This window comes from Lissotriton helveticus, chromosome 6 (genome assembly GCF_964261635.1).
Source record: "Lissotriton helveticus chromosome 6, aLisHel1.1, whole genome shotgun sequence".
In the NCBI taxonomy this organism is placed as follows: Eukaryota; Metazoa; Chordata; class Amphibia; order Caudata; family Salamandridae; genus Lissotriton; species Lissotriton helveticus.
Genome location: NC_136067.1, coordinates 150,097,199 through 150,113,806, shown reverse-complemented (window position 1 = coordinate 150,113,806; position 16,608 = coordinate 150,097,199). Strand labels below are relative to the sequence as shown.

The window sequence follows — 16,608 nt, the reverse complement described above, 5'->3', positions numbered from 1 at the left end:
GACCAGACGTCGACGGACCAGACGTCGACGGACTCGACAGGACCACCATCGACGGACTCTACGTCGACGGGACCGCCGTCGACGGGCTCGACGTAGACAGGACCACCGTCAACAGGCTCGACATCAACGGACTCATCGCCGACTTCTTCGACTGGCTTGTCGTCGACGAGCTTTGCTTCTTCGTCGACGGTACCGTAGATGACTTAGTCGACGGGGGCTTCAATGGTGTCTCCGTCGACGAGTGCTTCTTCGATGACGAGATAGTCGACGGGTCGTCGACGAGGGTTCTTTTAGCCACAATGGAAATTCTAGTAGACAGGATAGGAGAGGTGATGGCTGTGGTAGAAATCATTGCCGTCGACGAAGGAGCAGTAGATGAGATGGTAGGCACAGGTGAGGAGACAGAAGAGCTCTTACTCAGTTTTCTTAGAAGATTCCTTAAGAGCTGGGGCCTCAGAGAGAGACTATGGAGATCTCTGTGAAGAGCCCGAAGTAGAGTGGGAGGTTTTAGCATGTTTTCTCCCCTCACTTGGATAATCCTCTCTTGCTCTCTTACTTGAAGTCGAAGCTCTGTCTTCATCAGTAGAAGAGGATTTGAGCCATAAAAGGACTCTGGCCTCCCTATCCCGTAAGGTCTTGGAAGGGAAGGTACGGCACATCTTACAATTTTTTGCCTCATGATTTGGATAAAGGCAATAAATGCAGTCCTTATGTTGATCATCAACATGGACTCTTTTCTTTTGACATGTTCTGCAATGTCTAAATAAGGCCTTGTCAGACATCCTGAAATAGAGAAGAAACTGAGTAGAGACTCAGGGAGACTCCCTTCCACACGACGTGCGGTGAAAATCTGAGGAGAACTGGCTCTGCTGAGAGGGTTCTAGAGGGTGCTGTGAGCTGATTGGTTGGAACAAAGACTTTGGTCTGTTTAGCATAATGAGGTAGCTAGGCTACTATTGTCTAGGCATCAGGCCTTTCTCATAGGGCCTACTACTGTAATTTACTTTTGGCACTGCTTTTTTATATACTGTGGGACTCCCGCCTCGGCGACGGGGAATGATTCAGGCATGTGAATCTATGAAAGATACCCCAATACTGGATAATGTTAAATCCACTTGCACGATCGGAGAGAATTTGCTCCTGCAAACTCATTGATATCAAACACTATACTGCTACTCTTCGGCATGGCCCCACCATATCGAACACACCATCCGGTGCCATTCACTACCAATGCACGTAGCACGCCCATGCCCTGCCTCTTCCCAACACTGCACCCTTCCCCCAAGGAGTACTCTTCTGTAGCGAGAGACAAGCAGAACCTTTGCAAGTAGCTTTATAAATGCCAAACCACCTTAACAGTAACCTGCACACACAGGGCCCACCAAGGCAAACCTGTGACATACGAAGAGCTACCTCTGTGGGTGGTACAAACAGTACTGCATCCCAAGGCGTAGCATTTGAGTTACAAGCCCTAGGTATAGGTCTTACCCCTAGACAAGGGACGAACAGCAAACTCAAATCAGCCAAACATGTATTCACCAATCACCAGTAAGAAGTACAGTGCGCTTTGGCACTGAATAGCAGTTTCAAACTGCTCAAAAGTCCTACATCTGCAAAGCAAGGACCAAACTGGAGGACGGAAGCCAAACAGGAGGACGGAAGACAAAAAGGTCAGGGGGGGATCATGCCAAAAGGTGCAAGGTCTAACAGCATCAATACTTGTCAGGAGGATTGCAGAGTTGAGAACTAATGTGACATTTAACTTCCACCTACAAATCAGTGAGCTACAAATGAAATTTTTATTAGCCATCATGGTGAGTTGAAACCTCAGTCTCACCATAAAACAATCATGCTCACAAATATAAAGCTACAGTGGGGACCTAGCAATTACCTCTTTGATGTCACCTTTTTTCCTCTTGCTTTCCGCTTTCTCTGGTCCTGAAGATCCAGGTTTTATAGATGCGCTATGACCAGGAAATCCAGGTACAAGTGTTTTGGCTTCTGATCTGACAAGTGGAGTTTTAACCTACAAACACCAAAAGTATAAAAAGAAAACTAAGATGAATTGCCTAGGTTTGCACACAATAGGAGTCACAGAAATATACATTAAAGTAACTAAAAGCCAGGTGGTCAAGGCATTTCCTTCCTTCAGTTAAAAGGTTTTGTTCGGCAAATAAATCCTAATAGCACGGCAAGATGATTTGGTTTAAAAGTTTGTGAGCTAAATTACAAAATGAGTTAAAGGTTTGCCATCAACAGGTCAAAGAGTGTTTTCAGTGACAAATGAGTTGCACATGTGACACTGCAAAGACGCAAGTGGCATCAGATCCCTCCTAACGGAGGACACAAAACAGTGGAAAGTGTAATGCTCAGCAAGGAAGTTTCAGAATCTGGAAATGTATCTTTAGAACATGCAGAACTTTGATTTCGAAATTGTAGCGTGTTCAGGGGGGTCAGCATGGAGAGCACCAGATTTTTTACTAGTGTGTTGTGGTGCATGGCTTTATTATTTGATGGACTAAAAAGTGGGTGAGTCTTGAGGGAGCAGGAGCGACACCAAGATTCCACTACCACTAATTGTAAGCACTACTTTTAGCGCCAGCATGGTTTCAAGGCGGGTCCACTAAAGGTGCACCAATGGATCTGCCTGATAAAATATCTGGATTCACTCCAAGTGTACACATTTGAAATAAAGACTTCAAATACTTAAGGAGCTGGAGGTGTGTGGCAACATCGTTCCAACTTACCTTTGTTACTGCAGTTTCTGTTCTGAGCGATAACGTTTTCTGGATGTCCCTTATTAAACATCGGCGAGGCTCACTTGAATTAGGTGTCTGAAACATGTAAAGATATTGTAATGTAAGAAATGTGTCAAAAAGGCCGCACCTTAAGAATGTGTGAACTACTGCATTATATATTACCCTGGACCCATACGTTCATAGTGAGTGGTGTTGCAGACTCATGCTCTTGATACTCCTGCAATCTAGTGTTGGGCCAGAATGCGTGCAAATTGTTATTTTTTCTAAGTCTGAGTTACAAGACCTGTTGTAAATTCACAATTGTCTAAAATGCACCAGCACACTGGCTCTGCAGACAAGAAGCTCAGTGGACTGCAGTGTTGAAGACCATGTGCTGTGCAAAGGAAGTAAAATAAGCCTTTGCAATGCAATCGGTCTCACCTTTGGGACCATTTATGTATTTAGCTACGCAGCACATTAGCCTGGGTGCTGAAACATCTACTGTTCTTTAACATTGAGAGAAACTAAGCACCAAACTGCCTTTCAGATGGAAATGGTATAGTCGAAAACTCTGTTTTTAATATAAAAGCAGGGCCTTCGGTGGCCACATCACTGAAAATACAAGATTTGAAAAACATTGTCTACGGGTGCTTATGGGAGACAGTTTTTATGGACTGGAATCTATTTACTGACTTCTGCTGGTCTTTTTCTATCAAGACAGTTAAATAGAGGCAGTTAAACAGAAAAAAAGTCACTAAGCGAAAGCAGAAAGTACATACACATAAGTGTACTCTAAAGTATATACAAGAGGTCTTGAATGCTCGACCTAAAAAGGACATCGAAACATCTGGGACCATAGCAAGCTTTCGGGGAGAATAGTAGGAGATTTAGATTTTAACACACTACATGTAACAATCAGATGGTCACAGGGTAGCATTTTCCAATGAGTAACATGTGGCTGTAGATACACATGCTCTGCATAGACTATAAAGCAGCCCTCTCCACAGCTGTGGAAAGCAAGCAGGTGTAGACTGGGTCTCCAATCTTTTCTGTAGAGAGCTACTTCTTTATCACTGGAAATCATTGTGAGCTACTAAAGGCTGAGCAACTCGAAATTGTTTTCAGAGTCCCCTCCACGCCCAGCTTCATCAACTAAAGGGCCCCTACTGAGAAAGAGCTACCCACTTAGTGTATGCAATGCACAACATAAAACTAGACATTAGTCCTGGCTTCCCTCTTCAACAAATTGTGTCATCCGGTACTCTGCACCAGCTAAGTAGACTACAATCATAAGAAATTATAGGGACCTGCAGAGCTGTGCAAAGCTACCAGCATAGTGAAAACCGTTAACTGCAGACCTTTCTCTCATGCCAGGTCATCCATCACACTGCTATGTCCCATAACACAGTAAACACCTCAGGTTATCACGCATGACACGGAAATACTTCCTACATAGGATCACAAAACACCATTGCAACCACACACTCTACATAGCGTAGCTTGCTGACCATGTAAGTGCTTCAGTGACCAACAAAGGAATAATAAGCACTATATAAATGCTGCAACATAATTTTATTACATCATGCCTTCTTGTTCTTTATTATGACACATGACAGCACCTTGAAATGCTTGAGTTCAGAGTGTGCACTATACAAAAATCTCTCCAGACTATATACTTCTAATCTACGCCACATGTATGTTACAAAGGACTTAGTTCATTAATATAGCATTGATTGTCATAATGGAAAGTGGAAGTGCAATTTCTGTTAATGTTTAAATGTATTACTTCTAAAAAGGTCTCAATCCAGTGATATCATTTAATGCTCCGATGAAATACTGCTACATGTTGGTGAAATAAAAGTTGATATTTTTTTCTCTTAAAGATACAATTTTGTATCACTATTTGTAATATTTTCAATCTGTGCTCGTGCAAGAAAGGGGTCATATACCTAAACTTGTTTCTGTTCTCAGATTTCCCTCTTCATTGGCTGCACAAAAATATAGCCACTACAGAGATAAGGCATTTTTTCACATGGGTTTAATTTAAAGTGATGTGTTAAGCTCATCGTGCCAAAAATCTAACATTTTAAAATTTCTCCCATTATTTCATTAACTTCAGGCACAGTTTTACATGGATTTGTTTAAAATAAAGTACCTATAGCAAGTTGTCCCTCGGCACTAACCGGAGGCAGGAAATTATTTTACATTTCTCTCATCATTTCATTATAAAATGAAAAGGAACATAAAACGATGTTCCTGACTCCAGTCTGTGGCCAGGAACAACTCGCAATGTACTTTATTTAGAAATAAAAGATCCATGTGAAACGCTGCATTTTGATACCTAGAATAAAGCATTACATAGGCATATTTTTACGCATATCTGCCAAAAACCTTCTGCTGGCCGTCTGATTCAGCCTAAGGTGGCGAGCTTTTTACCTCCTGCAGTTTGTAGAGAACAGCCATTCAAGGCTGCCGCTCTGGCTGCATAAGTGGCGCAGGATCAAAGAACGGTGCCAGGCAGCAGAAGGCCGGTGTCGCGGTTCCCGGTGGACAGTAACACTGCTCATGCTGGTCCGATTTTGCCAGCTTAACTCCACTCCTTCCAGGCTAAGCTTAATAGCTAATGGGAGTGGTTGGTTTGTGTGACAGCAGATAAGAGGCCAAAAAGGCCTAAACATTTAACAATGACTATGACAGGGTACAAAACGAACAGTTTCTTACCTGTCGGTGTAGTTTTGCAGCTTGAAGATCTTTCTGGATTCACTATGCTGTGCATATTCCGCAATCTAGTGGTTGGGTCCGGAATCGTAGTCTTTTTTCTCGTAGCCCAGGTGGGCGTCAACGTCCCACCATTTGGTGTACCTTCGGTGACGTTGGCGTGCTTCCGGCGGAAGCTACCACCCTTGGGCGCCATCTTTGGATTCTTTTTTCTGTCTTTTTTCTTTTCTGTGTTTGTAGCGAATCCATGGCTGTTTGTTAATCGTTTTTTCAACGTAATTCTTTTCACGTATCTTTCCACGTATCTTGTAAGCTTCAACTTGCTTCCTTTTCTATGTGTTTCCACCTTCTTCTCCAGCCTCATCTTTCTGGCGGAGGTGGGTGGGTTCGCTAGTGAATCCAGAAAGATCTTCAAGCTGCAAAACTACACCGACAGGTAAGAAACTATTCGTTTTGCAGCGTGAATCTTTCTGGATTCACTATGCTGTGCATAGATTTTGTAGCGGTTTTCGTTACTTTTGTGGCGGTTGGGTGGAAGATGAGCGTTGGTTGAATATATGTTGAAGCACCTTTTGTCCTACTTGTGCTTCTTTGTTCATTTGTACATCCACGCAATAGTGCTTAGTGAACGTGTGCACTGAAGCCCATGTTGCCGCCAGGCATATGTCCTGAATTGGTGTGTTGGCCAGAAAGGCAATTGTTGCTCCTTTCTTCCTGGTCGAGTGGGCCTGTGCCCCTCCTGTTAGCTCCTGGCCCGCTTGTTTGTGGCAGAATTGTATTGTCTGTGCGATCCATCGAGCTATGGTGTTTTTAGTCACTGGTTTACCCATGTAACTGTTTGCGAAGGATACGAAGAACTGTTTTGTCTTCCTGTGTCCCTTCGTCCTTTCAATGTAGTGCATCACCGCCCTTCTTGCGTCTAGAGTGTGGAACGACCTCTCAGCGCTTGTAGTGGGGTTTTGGAAGAAGCTAGGAATCTGAATACTCTGATTCATGTGGAACCTTGACACCACCTTTGGCATGAAGTGTGGGTCTGTTCTCATCACGACCCTGTCACTGTATCTGGATGTAGGGTTCCTGCAGTGTGAGTGCCTGCAGTTCGCTCACCCTCCGTAGCGAGGTGATTGCTACCAGAAAGGCCGTCTTAATTGTTAACATTTGCAGCGATGCTTTGTGGATGGGTTCGAAAGGTGCTTTCATGAGCTCCGTCAGTACCACATTCAGGTTCCAGGCCGGTGGTGGCATTCTCTTTGGTGGCGCTTTCCTTTTAGCCCCTTCCAGGAATCTTTTTACGACTTGAGATGTGAAGAAGCTTCTCCCTGTTTCTCCTCTTGTGTACGCCACAATCGCTGCCAGGTGTACCCTCAGCAAGGACGAGCTTAGCTTAGCTTTTATTAGGTGCGTGAGGTACCTTAGCACCGTAGATTCCCTGGCCAGTTTTCTATGGAGTTTTTTCTTGCAACACCATTGAGTGAATCTTTTCCATTTTTCGCCATAGCACTTGCGTGTGCTGGGCCTTCTTGCCTCTCGCAGCACCCGCAGGGTGCTCTCTGGTAGTTTTAGATGTGCGAACTCTAAGTCCTCAGAAGGCAGGCTGAGAGGTTGAGGCTCTCCGGCTCTGGGTGTAGAACTTCTCCGTTTTCCATAGAGAGTAGGTCTCTCCTTTGAGAACTTGTGGGGGGGCCCTGCGCCATCTCCATTATCTGTGAGTACCAGGTCTGTCTGGCCCATTGTGGTACCACCAGGATGAGCGTCATGTTGCTCGTCATGCATTTGTTGAGAACCCTGGGGATCAGTGGTATCGGAGGAAAAGCGTAGGCAAATGTTTTTGACCAGCTTATCCATAGGGCATTCCCCTGTGACAGTGCCTCTGGTTGCCTGGATGCAAAGTATTGGCATTTTGCATTCCGGCGTGTTGCAAACAGGTCTATTGTTGGTGTGCCCCACCTCCTGAATAGTCTCTCGGTTTCCTGAATATTGAGTTCCCACTCGTTGGACGCTGAAGTCTGCCTGCTGAGCCAATCCGCTTCTACATTGTCCTTTCCTGGCAGGTGTATGGCTAGCAGGTCTATTTTTAGTGGTATAGCCCATCTCCAGATTTCCTGTGCCAAGCTTGACAGAGGGAATGATTGAGTTCTCCCCGGTTTGTTGATGTAAAACATCGTTGTGGTGTTGTCTGTTTGTATTAGCACCTTCTGGCTGTACAGGTGTTTCTGAAAGGCCTTGAGGGCTAGCAACACTGTTTTCAATTCCAGGTAATTGATGTGATTGACTGCATCCGTAGGGCTCCACAGACCCCTCACTTTGAGCCTGTTCATGTGTGCGCCCCATCCCTTCTGGGATGCGTCTGTGGTGATGGTCACTGTTGGGTCCGGTGGTGTTAGAGGTTTCCCTACGGTTATTCTTTCCTTGGTCCACCACCTTATTTCTTCCTGCACCCTGTGCGTTACAACCACTAGATCCTCCCAACTTCCTGTAGCTTGTGACCATTGCTGTTGCAGCCACTCTTGGAGCGGTCTCATTTGTAGGCGTACATTGGGGACCAGGTGTATGCATGACGCCATCATCCCCAAGATCTTGCTCACAGCCCTCACTGTCAGAGCTCGCCCCTTCTGGTAGTGACGTTTCTCCCTCAGTAGGAGAAGTGTTCTCTTTTCGCTGGGTAACACCCTGCTTGGATGGTGTCGATTTGAGCTCCCAGGAAGATTTTCACTTGCTCTGGTTCCATGGAGCATTTTCCCCAGTGTATGGAGAATCCCAGGCTTGCTAGCGTTCCTGTGACCTGTTCTGCATGATCTTTGCATGTCCTGTAAGAGCTTGCCTTTACGAGCCAGTCGTCGAGGTAGGGGTACACGTGTATCCCCCTTCCTTCGCAGATGTGCGGCCACTGCCGCGAGGCATTTGGTGAACACCCTTGGTGCAGACTTTAGACCGAATGCCAGGGTTGTGAATTGGTAGTGATCCTTGTTCACTGTGAATCTTAGCATGTGCTTGTGCTGCCTGTTCATGGGGATGTGCAGGTACGCATCTTTGAGGTCTATGGTGGACAAGAAGTCCCCGGCCTTTATCTGTGGGATGACCTCTTGTAGGGACGTCATCTTGAATTTTTGAGTCTTTACGTATTTGTTTAGGAACCGTAGGTCCAGGATGGGTCTTAGGCTTTCGTCCACTTTTGGCACCAGGAAGTAGTTGGAGTACACTCCCTTGTTCCGTTCTTTGAATGGAACCCGTTCGATGGCCGCCTTGAGGAGGAGTTCTTGAGCTTCCTCTTGGAGTAATCGCAGCTTTCTTCCCGAGTGCTCTCTTTTCTTTGGCTTTCTGTTTGGTGGTCTCTTTTCCAACTCTATGCAGTATCCGAACTGCATGATGTTGAGTTTCCACTTGTCTGGTTATTTTTCTCCACTCCTGGAGAAAAACATCTTAGCCTGCCTCCTACTGGTGTTACATGTTCCCTTGTGTCTTGTCCGTGTAGCCCTCTCCTCTGTTTTCCCGTGCTCCTCCCCCGGAGGGTTCGAGTGGGTGAGCACCTTTTTCCGTGTGAAGTCACTTGGAGGGGGGTTGTTCACCGCCTCTCCTTCTCTGGCCCGTCCATTTCCTCTTGACCGAAAGGACTGGCCCCTGTTCTGATAGTTCCAGTTTTGCCTCTGCTGGTCCTGGTGACTTTGGTTGTCACTCTGTTGCCCCTGGTGGAATGCCTGGTGTGATTGCCCTTGCTGTTTCCACCCCTGCCGTTCGGCCTCCGTGTAGGAGTGCCCCTTCTCATCCCCCTGAATTGCAGGGCCCCCATGGACCTTGCCGTCTTGTTGTCCTTCAGTTGGGTGAGCTTCTCATCAACTGGGGCTCCGAACAGTGTTTCACCATTAAAGGGTGTGTTCAGGATATTGTTCTGAACCTCAGCCTTGAAGCCTGAGATCCTGAGCCAGGCTTGCTTTCTCTCCGTGATGCCTATAGCCATCAGTCTGCTGGATGTTTCAGCCCCATCCAAGGCTGTCTTCAGGCACGAGTTAGCAATGCTTTTGCCCTCTTCCACAATGTGTGATGCCCTCTCACAGAACTGATCCGGGAGGTGCTTGAGCAATTGGCCCATCTCATCCCAATGCTGGTATTGATGTCTATTCAGGAGGGCGCTGGAGTTCGCCATCCGCCAGTGCGTTGCGGCGTTCCTCTCTATTTTCCTGCCAGTTAGATCCATCCTCCTGCTTTCCTCGTCAGGTGGAGGTTCAGATGTTGGGACGTTTGCCCTTTTCCTGGCCGTTGCAGCAATTATTGAATCTGCTGTGACGGATCCCTTGATGTAAGCTGGGTCCTGGGAGGAGAATTTGTATTTCTTCTCCGTCCTCGGCGTTACTGATCTGCATGTAGCCGGGTCCTTGAAGGCTTCCTTCCCCTGGTCTGTGATACTCTTTAGCATGGGCAAGATTCTTGTCTGTATGGGGAGCAATGTCTCGAGCAGGAAGTCTGCTCCTGGCTTCTCCTCCTCCATCTTAACTCCATAAGCCGCTGCAGCCTTCCTGACCACCTCATTGTATGCCCCAATGTCATCCGGTGGCGAAGGCCTCGAGGGGTATGTCTCCACAGCCTCCTCTGGGTTTTCGGCCTCGATGTCCTGCCATTCCTGGTCTTGGGCCGTCAAGGAACCTGAGCCGTAACTTGACTGCTGCTCCCCGTAATCCCCCTCTGTGTAATAGAGGTCTTCTTCCTCTTCGTGCTCCGAGGGCTCTGGAGTTTTCGGCGGCTCTTCGACGTCGAACTCCTGGTGCTCCTGCACCTCAGCGACAGTCGTTGCCGGCTTAGAGGGGATCCTGTAACTTATTATCTTTTCATCGAAGTCCTTCTTTCTCTGAAGGATGTTCTCCATTTCGGCCTCGAGCCTTCTTTTCTTTCTCTGCATCTCTGCGGCCTGCTAGTCGTCGAGCGTTTCGGCTGCACTTTGACGGCGTCGTCGAAGCTTTCTTCGGCTCCTTTTCCTTCGTAGTCGAAGACCCTTTTTCGGGGGCTTGCTTCGACGACCTTTGCTTTTCGCTGGTCTTCGGCCTCCGGGAGTCCTTCTCGAAGGATCCGCTGGGCTCTTTTTCGGAGGATGCAGCTTCGGTCGTCGAAGTTTTCGGCGCCGGTGCTCCTTTGAGAGGCTCTGGGCTCTGACTTTGGAGAGTCTGCCTCTGGCTTGCGAGGCCCTGTGGGGGTTTTCGGGGTCGTAGACTCTCCTACCTTGTCAGGCGTTTTCTTATCGGTCTCTGCGACCGTGAAGTCATCTGGACCTCCGGCGATGTTGTCCTAGTCGTCGGTGGAGAGGCCCAGTTTGTAAAGCGTCGGGGCCTGGCCCTTGCCCTGCATCGTGTGGTGAGCTGCCCTCTGTCTCTCTCGAACTCAGAGTGTCTTCGGCTTGAAGACGGAGCAGGCGTTGCAGTCTCTGCTCTCGTGGTCGATTGGCAGGCAGAGGTTGCAGACCGGGTGCTGGTCCTTCTGCGCGAACTTGTGGTGGCAGGTTTTGCAGAATTTAAAGGGTGTCTTGTACATCCCTGCGCTCAGGGGGCCCCCTGTGTGCGCATTCCTCCAAGGACGTCGAAGATCTCGAGGCTCTTTCCTTTCTTCGTCGTCTCTTCTCTGATGGTCCTCTTCTCCCAATCTTCTCAGGTCTTTACCGTCGAAGAGTTGCTGTATTTCCTCCTTTTCTCCTCCAAAACTTCTGGAGCTTCACGCGACGATCCAGACCCAACGGCGGAAAAAAGAATCTGAAGATGGCGCCCAAGGGTGGCAGCTTCCGCCGGAAGCACGCCGACTTCACTGAAGGTACACCAAATGGTGGGACGTCGACGCCCACCTGGGCTACGAACAAAATTTTTTAAAAAAAGACTACGATTCCGGACCCAACCACCAGATAGCGGAATATGCACAGCATAGTGAATCCAGAAAGATTCACGCTGCAAAAGTGGGTACTTGAAAGCGGCCAGTTGGGGACCCCGGATGTAGATATTTGAAAGTGTCCTAAGGCGAGCTCTGTCAACTAACGCTTGGTAACATGCTAAAATGTCAACAGTATACAATAATGTTTGGAGATGGTGTGAGGTGTTGACCAAGTAGCAACTTTGCAGATATTCATTAAAGAGATTACCCAAAAATGCTTCAGTGGCCCCTTTATTGTGTGGAAGAGGGCTTGGAGGTGGTACATATGGTATGTGCTTGGCCTTAGCATAGCAAATCTGGATGTACTTAACTAGTCTCACTTCTGCTTTAGAGATGGCACAACCACTATGGGCATTGTGATTTATCTTTCTAAAAGGTTTGGGTATCTCAATATAATACCCAATTGCCCTTTTAACAACCTGCATGTAAAGGGCTCAGTGCACTCCGGACTTGCTGGAAAATGATGGGCAACTCAATGGTCTGGTTCATTTGACAAGTGAGAATTTTATGTGGAAATCTGAGGTTGGTATGACAAACTCTTAACTGTGTGAACTTGGATGAATGGTTGCTGTACTCAGCCTGTAGTTGACTAATGCATATGAGGGAGGTGTGTGAATAGGAAGACCCTCTTCCAAGTCCAGAATTGTACTCCAAATGAGTGCAGAGGTTAAAAGGGAGAGACCATGAGCCGTGTGAGGACCGCACAGAATGGCCCCTATCACCCCTCATGTTCAATTTATATATCAAGCCATTTGTGTGCCTGCTTAGGTCGGACCCTCTAAGCAAACCATTCAAGATTGCTGATCTAGAACTAAAATTCGCGCTATACGCAGACGACTTGTTGATGTATACTTCAAACCCGGAAGAAGCCCTGCCCAGACTAATACGCTTAGCAGAAAGCTTCGGAGAGATTTCCGGGTATACAATTAACTAGGATAAAACAGAAATTATGGAATGGAACCAGGAGACAGAGACAGCGGGTAGTAAGACCAAAATGAGGTACCTGGGAGTTCACTTAGCCAAAAAGATACATTCCAAAAATAAATCTGGAAAGAGTTATCAAGGTTACCAGTGCCCTACTCCACCGATGGTCATCTCTCCCTCTAAACATCTTTGGGAGGGTGAACCTACTTAAGATGATCATCCTTCCAAAGATTACTTTTTTTATTTAACTCTATACCCTTATCCTTTCCCTTGTCAATAATTAAAAAGTTACAAGGGAAATTGGGATCCTTCATCTGGAGCTCCACGAATTACTTGGAAAAAGCTCAGAAGAAGTTTAAAAACAGGAGGGCTGGCTTTCCCAGACTTATCTGTGTATTGCCATGCGTTCCATTTTAAACACTTTAGATTAATGGCTGGTAAAATGGATCAATCTTTGGGGGTCTTTTAGCGTTATTGCAGGACATTCCACAGGGACGAGACTCTTTTCTCTAAGTTTGGGGCCCCAAATTTTTTTTTTTTTTAAAGTAAGGCTCAAGATTTTGGGGACAGCCCTAAGAAACTGGGCATTTCTCAGGAAAAAGCTTAATATCCCCTACTATGCAGCACAGGCCCAGATATGGGACTCTCCAGGGATACCTGCTTGCCTTGACGATCAATTGTCTCGACCACTGAGGTCGGCAGGGTTAGAATGTTGGGGGGACCTACAGGAAGGTGCACAACTTTTAAGCTGGGACACGCTCACTGATCTGACAGGGGGAACACTCGCCAGGTTTAAATATTACCAGTTATCTGGATGGTGGTCAACTAGATCTGTGGGCAACAAAATTCCAAATCCCAAATTTGAAGCAGTAACCAGAAGCAGAAGGTGGAAGAGTCAAATCGCATATTGGTATTCAGCGCTGCTCGAGGAGGAGGAAGTGACAGAACCTGAGCTAAACAAGCTTTGGAACAATGTTTTAATTACGGCCAGTGGAAACTTTAGAGATCTGTGGCTTGACTCCTTTACCATCTTACAAGCAGTAGTCAAACCTGCGACGCTAAAAAGAAACCACTTGTATACTATGTACAGGGTCTACATAACTCCAAAGAAGCTGGCGAAATTTACCAATCTAGAATACCATTGTCCGAGATGTAATTACCCGGATGCGGATGATGTCCACATGTTCGCTGATTGCCCTGAACTAAATGATTACTGGAAAAAGATTAGCGATTTTCTGGAAGCGGTCCTCTCAGCGCCCATGACTATAACTACAACTACCATCTTGTCAGGGCTACGTGTGGGTTATAATGTAAATGATCCCTTAACAAAACTTGTTTTTTATATTATTCTTTTGCAAGGCGCGAAATCTGTAGAGTCTGGAAGGACCCAACCCCCCTACCTTCCCGTGCTGCCTACGGCAAATCATATTTACCAGTAAGTCTGACATGGCATGTGATCCAACAAGTTTGGTCAAAGTTGGGCGGCCTTAGAGGCATGGCAACTCGGATGATCGGTTGTCCAATGATTTATCCAGGGCCCTGCTGGTTCCCTTGACTTCAAAGTAGCACGGGGCGCCTACAATATTGCAAAATGGAGTATTGATGGGAAAGCAGAGGCTACTTGAGGGATCAGGCTTATCACTTCGTTATTGGCCGTTCACACAAGGGCCGGCTCAAAACGACCAAAGTGCGTTAAGATTGCCAGTCTCCCATCAAGACTTCCAATAATGGTATATGAGGATAACCTAAAAAAGAAAAAAAAAAGGACCACACAGATTGAGGGGGCTTTGTTGAACCCCTCAATGGTGGCTTTAATCGCTGGGACTCTAAAAAGAGAGGAGTATTATCGGTTTGAATGTACACAAACTACGGTCAAGTGTAATCGTATGGAAATGTAGGCAATACCTGCCTTGTATAGGTGCAAAAGGTAGAAGACCATCTCCAGCACAGAAACCTTAAAGGGGTCTAACTGTTTAAAGACACAAAAACATGAACATTTTCCACTTCGCTGAGTAACAAACATCCACCCCTACTACTGCAGCTAAAAGTGAAGTCTCGACATGGTACACATGCTTGTGTGCCATGCCTACCCAGCACTGCATGAGGCATAGGTAAGTCACCCTTAACGAAGGGTGCACTATACCTTAAGAGAGGACCTATCTGCTGGAGCCGACAGGCCCCTTTCATTTCTAAGGCAATTCCTAGATATTCTAAGAGTCATCTGATTATCGACGTGCTACGTGGCAGTCACATACATGTTTTAGGATGGTCTTGCTCCAAATAAGTTTGAAAGAAGTTAAGAGGGTTAGTCTGATGGCTAGCAGCTCCACGTAGTTATGTGGTGTGTCTGGTACTGGAGAGGTTCTGGTGCCTTAGTCATCTCATGGAGGTTAACACCCCACGGGAGATGAGTCTGTGGTGATGGATCACCTGCGGTGGGGGTGGGCGGGGTCTAGAAAGGGCCTGCAGAGCTGGTAGTTATCAAACGCTAGATCCTTCTAATGCACTTTCACATGTGCCCATTTCGTCAAGAGCTACTTAAGGAGAGACCACTTCTAACCTGTAATATTGCCAAAGTGCTTTGCATGAAGCCTTCATCCCCAACAGTTTCATCACTGTTAAAATGCCATCACCCTCTATTAGTTGAGTTTACTCTGTTCTTGTAACAGTGTGTTTCGAAGTCGCAGAGCTTTAGGTGTTGACTCTAGCTCAGAGTGCGGCCTTCTAGAGTCTAAGGGCCAAGGAGCCATCAAAGCATGAAGCAATTGGGTACCCTTGGATGGGGTCTTTTCTGGTGCAGTCCCAGGACCTTGAATCCGACTCAGGGCTTGAAAACAGACTCTTGCAAGAGCTGTAAACTGCCTTGGTGAAGGGGGATTTCGGGGTCAAGACCAACCCATGTGGACACTGACACAAGGAGTGAATCTGTTACACTGCAGACTCTAGGAACTCTTCTTTGGCACTGAAGGCCTTTGAAAAGATTGTCTCTGGACTCTCCCTTGCTTGGCATACTGGAATGCCAGAGGGACCGTCAATTTCCTTGGCACTTGGCAGGACTTCAGCTAAGAAAATCTCCATGCAGCATTTTATGATAATCCCACTTTCCCTCCGCTAGTGCAGTCTCTTCTTGCAGCAGAAGGCATGGCAGGCTTTGCAGGTAGTCTACTTGTAGTCTGTCAAAAGGCATAGATTGTAAATACTGTGCTGGTCGCTTCAGGGGTATTTGGTTTCACACCTAGGTCAGAACATGAAGAGTATGTTCCATACACTTGCCCTATGTGCATTTGAAAACAAGACACTAAGCTTGTCGAGCATGAAGGCTCAAAGGTACAGTGCATCGAAGGTTAACGGTTGGAGACATTCTGGTCCAAGATGTCACTATTGTATTCATGTAGTCTTGTCTGTACAATAACGTTTTTTTCACAGGGTTTGAAAGGCAAGCACCTAGAAAGGTGAAAACTGGTGTAGACCATGCTGTTACCAGAGTAGTATTCCTAAAAGTCTGACCCCGATCAGAGAAGAAAACTATCTGAGGAGGAGCAAGTGTGCTGGTGAACAGTGGACCAAGGGTGAAATCACAACAGGTCAAGACACTGAATTCTACAAATGAAAACAAGTTGCACACGTTCGGGCTCAACACTGGATGCAGAAGTACACAGAGCATGTATATCTAAAGCCACACATGCTACGAACGCACATATATATCTGCACACAGATTGCACCAGTAAGTTTCAAGCACTAAAAGGTGACCACTTACTGTGCTTTTGTGCAAAACCACATTGTAGTCACTCACTGTCTGGTATCCTATGGCTCAAGTGGGCTCACCCTGAGCCCCATGCTGTGTACTATGGTGGATGGAAACAAAATGGGAGGGATACTGTTGCAGTATAATAGATGAGGATTGACAGTCCCTGTATGTAAATATATATAATATCTCTCAATCAAAAAGAATCCTGCTCCAATGAAGAGGCACGTACTCGAGGTATGCATGGAATAGGCTTCTTTATTGTTCATCAGGTCTCCCTCGACCCCGCATAAAGAGAAACGAGTTTCGCCTGCGCAGCAGGCTTTGTCAATCTAATTGGCGCCATAAAGTTTCAAGATTATATAGCCCTCCTCCCTCCGTCGGGCATAAATGATCATAGAAAGTGGACTGTGTGGTCGGAAATACAGCTGGTAAAACATACTTGTCTTAACACTTAAACAAAATGCAAAGTGCAAGAGGTTAATTGAAGAATATGAATAACTGCATTCTGCGCAATGAGCAAATAAATGCCAACAATCAAACTTAATCAAATTCCTGATATACATACAGAAATTATAT

The 16,608-nt window shown here is 46.4% G+C and overlaps 1 protein-coding gene across 2 annotated transcripts in view; it reads right to left on the bottom strand.

The window, feature by feature from the left end:
- Positions 1 to 16,608, bottom strand: part of WDR43 (WD repeat domain 43) — a 481,702-nt gene that overhangs the window by 235,908 nt on the left and 229,186 nt on the right. For both annotated transcript variants that reach the window (XM_078647513.1, XM_078647515.1), the window contains exons 9-10: positions 2,748 to 2,834; positions 1,892 to 2,026 (exon numbers count right to left, since the gene is read on the bottom strand). In XM_078647513.1, coding sequence (XP_078503639.1) covers positions 1,892 to 2,026; positions 2,748 to 2,834 — 222 coding nt within the window. The remainder of the gene's footprint in view (positions 1 to 1,891; positions 2,027 to 2,747; positions 2,835 to 16,608) is intronic.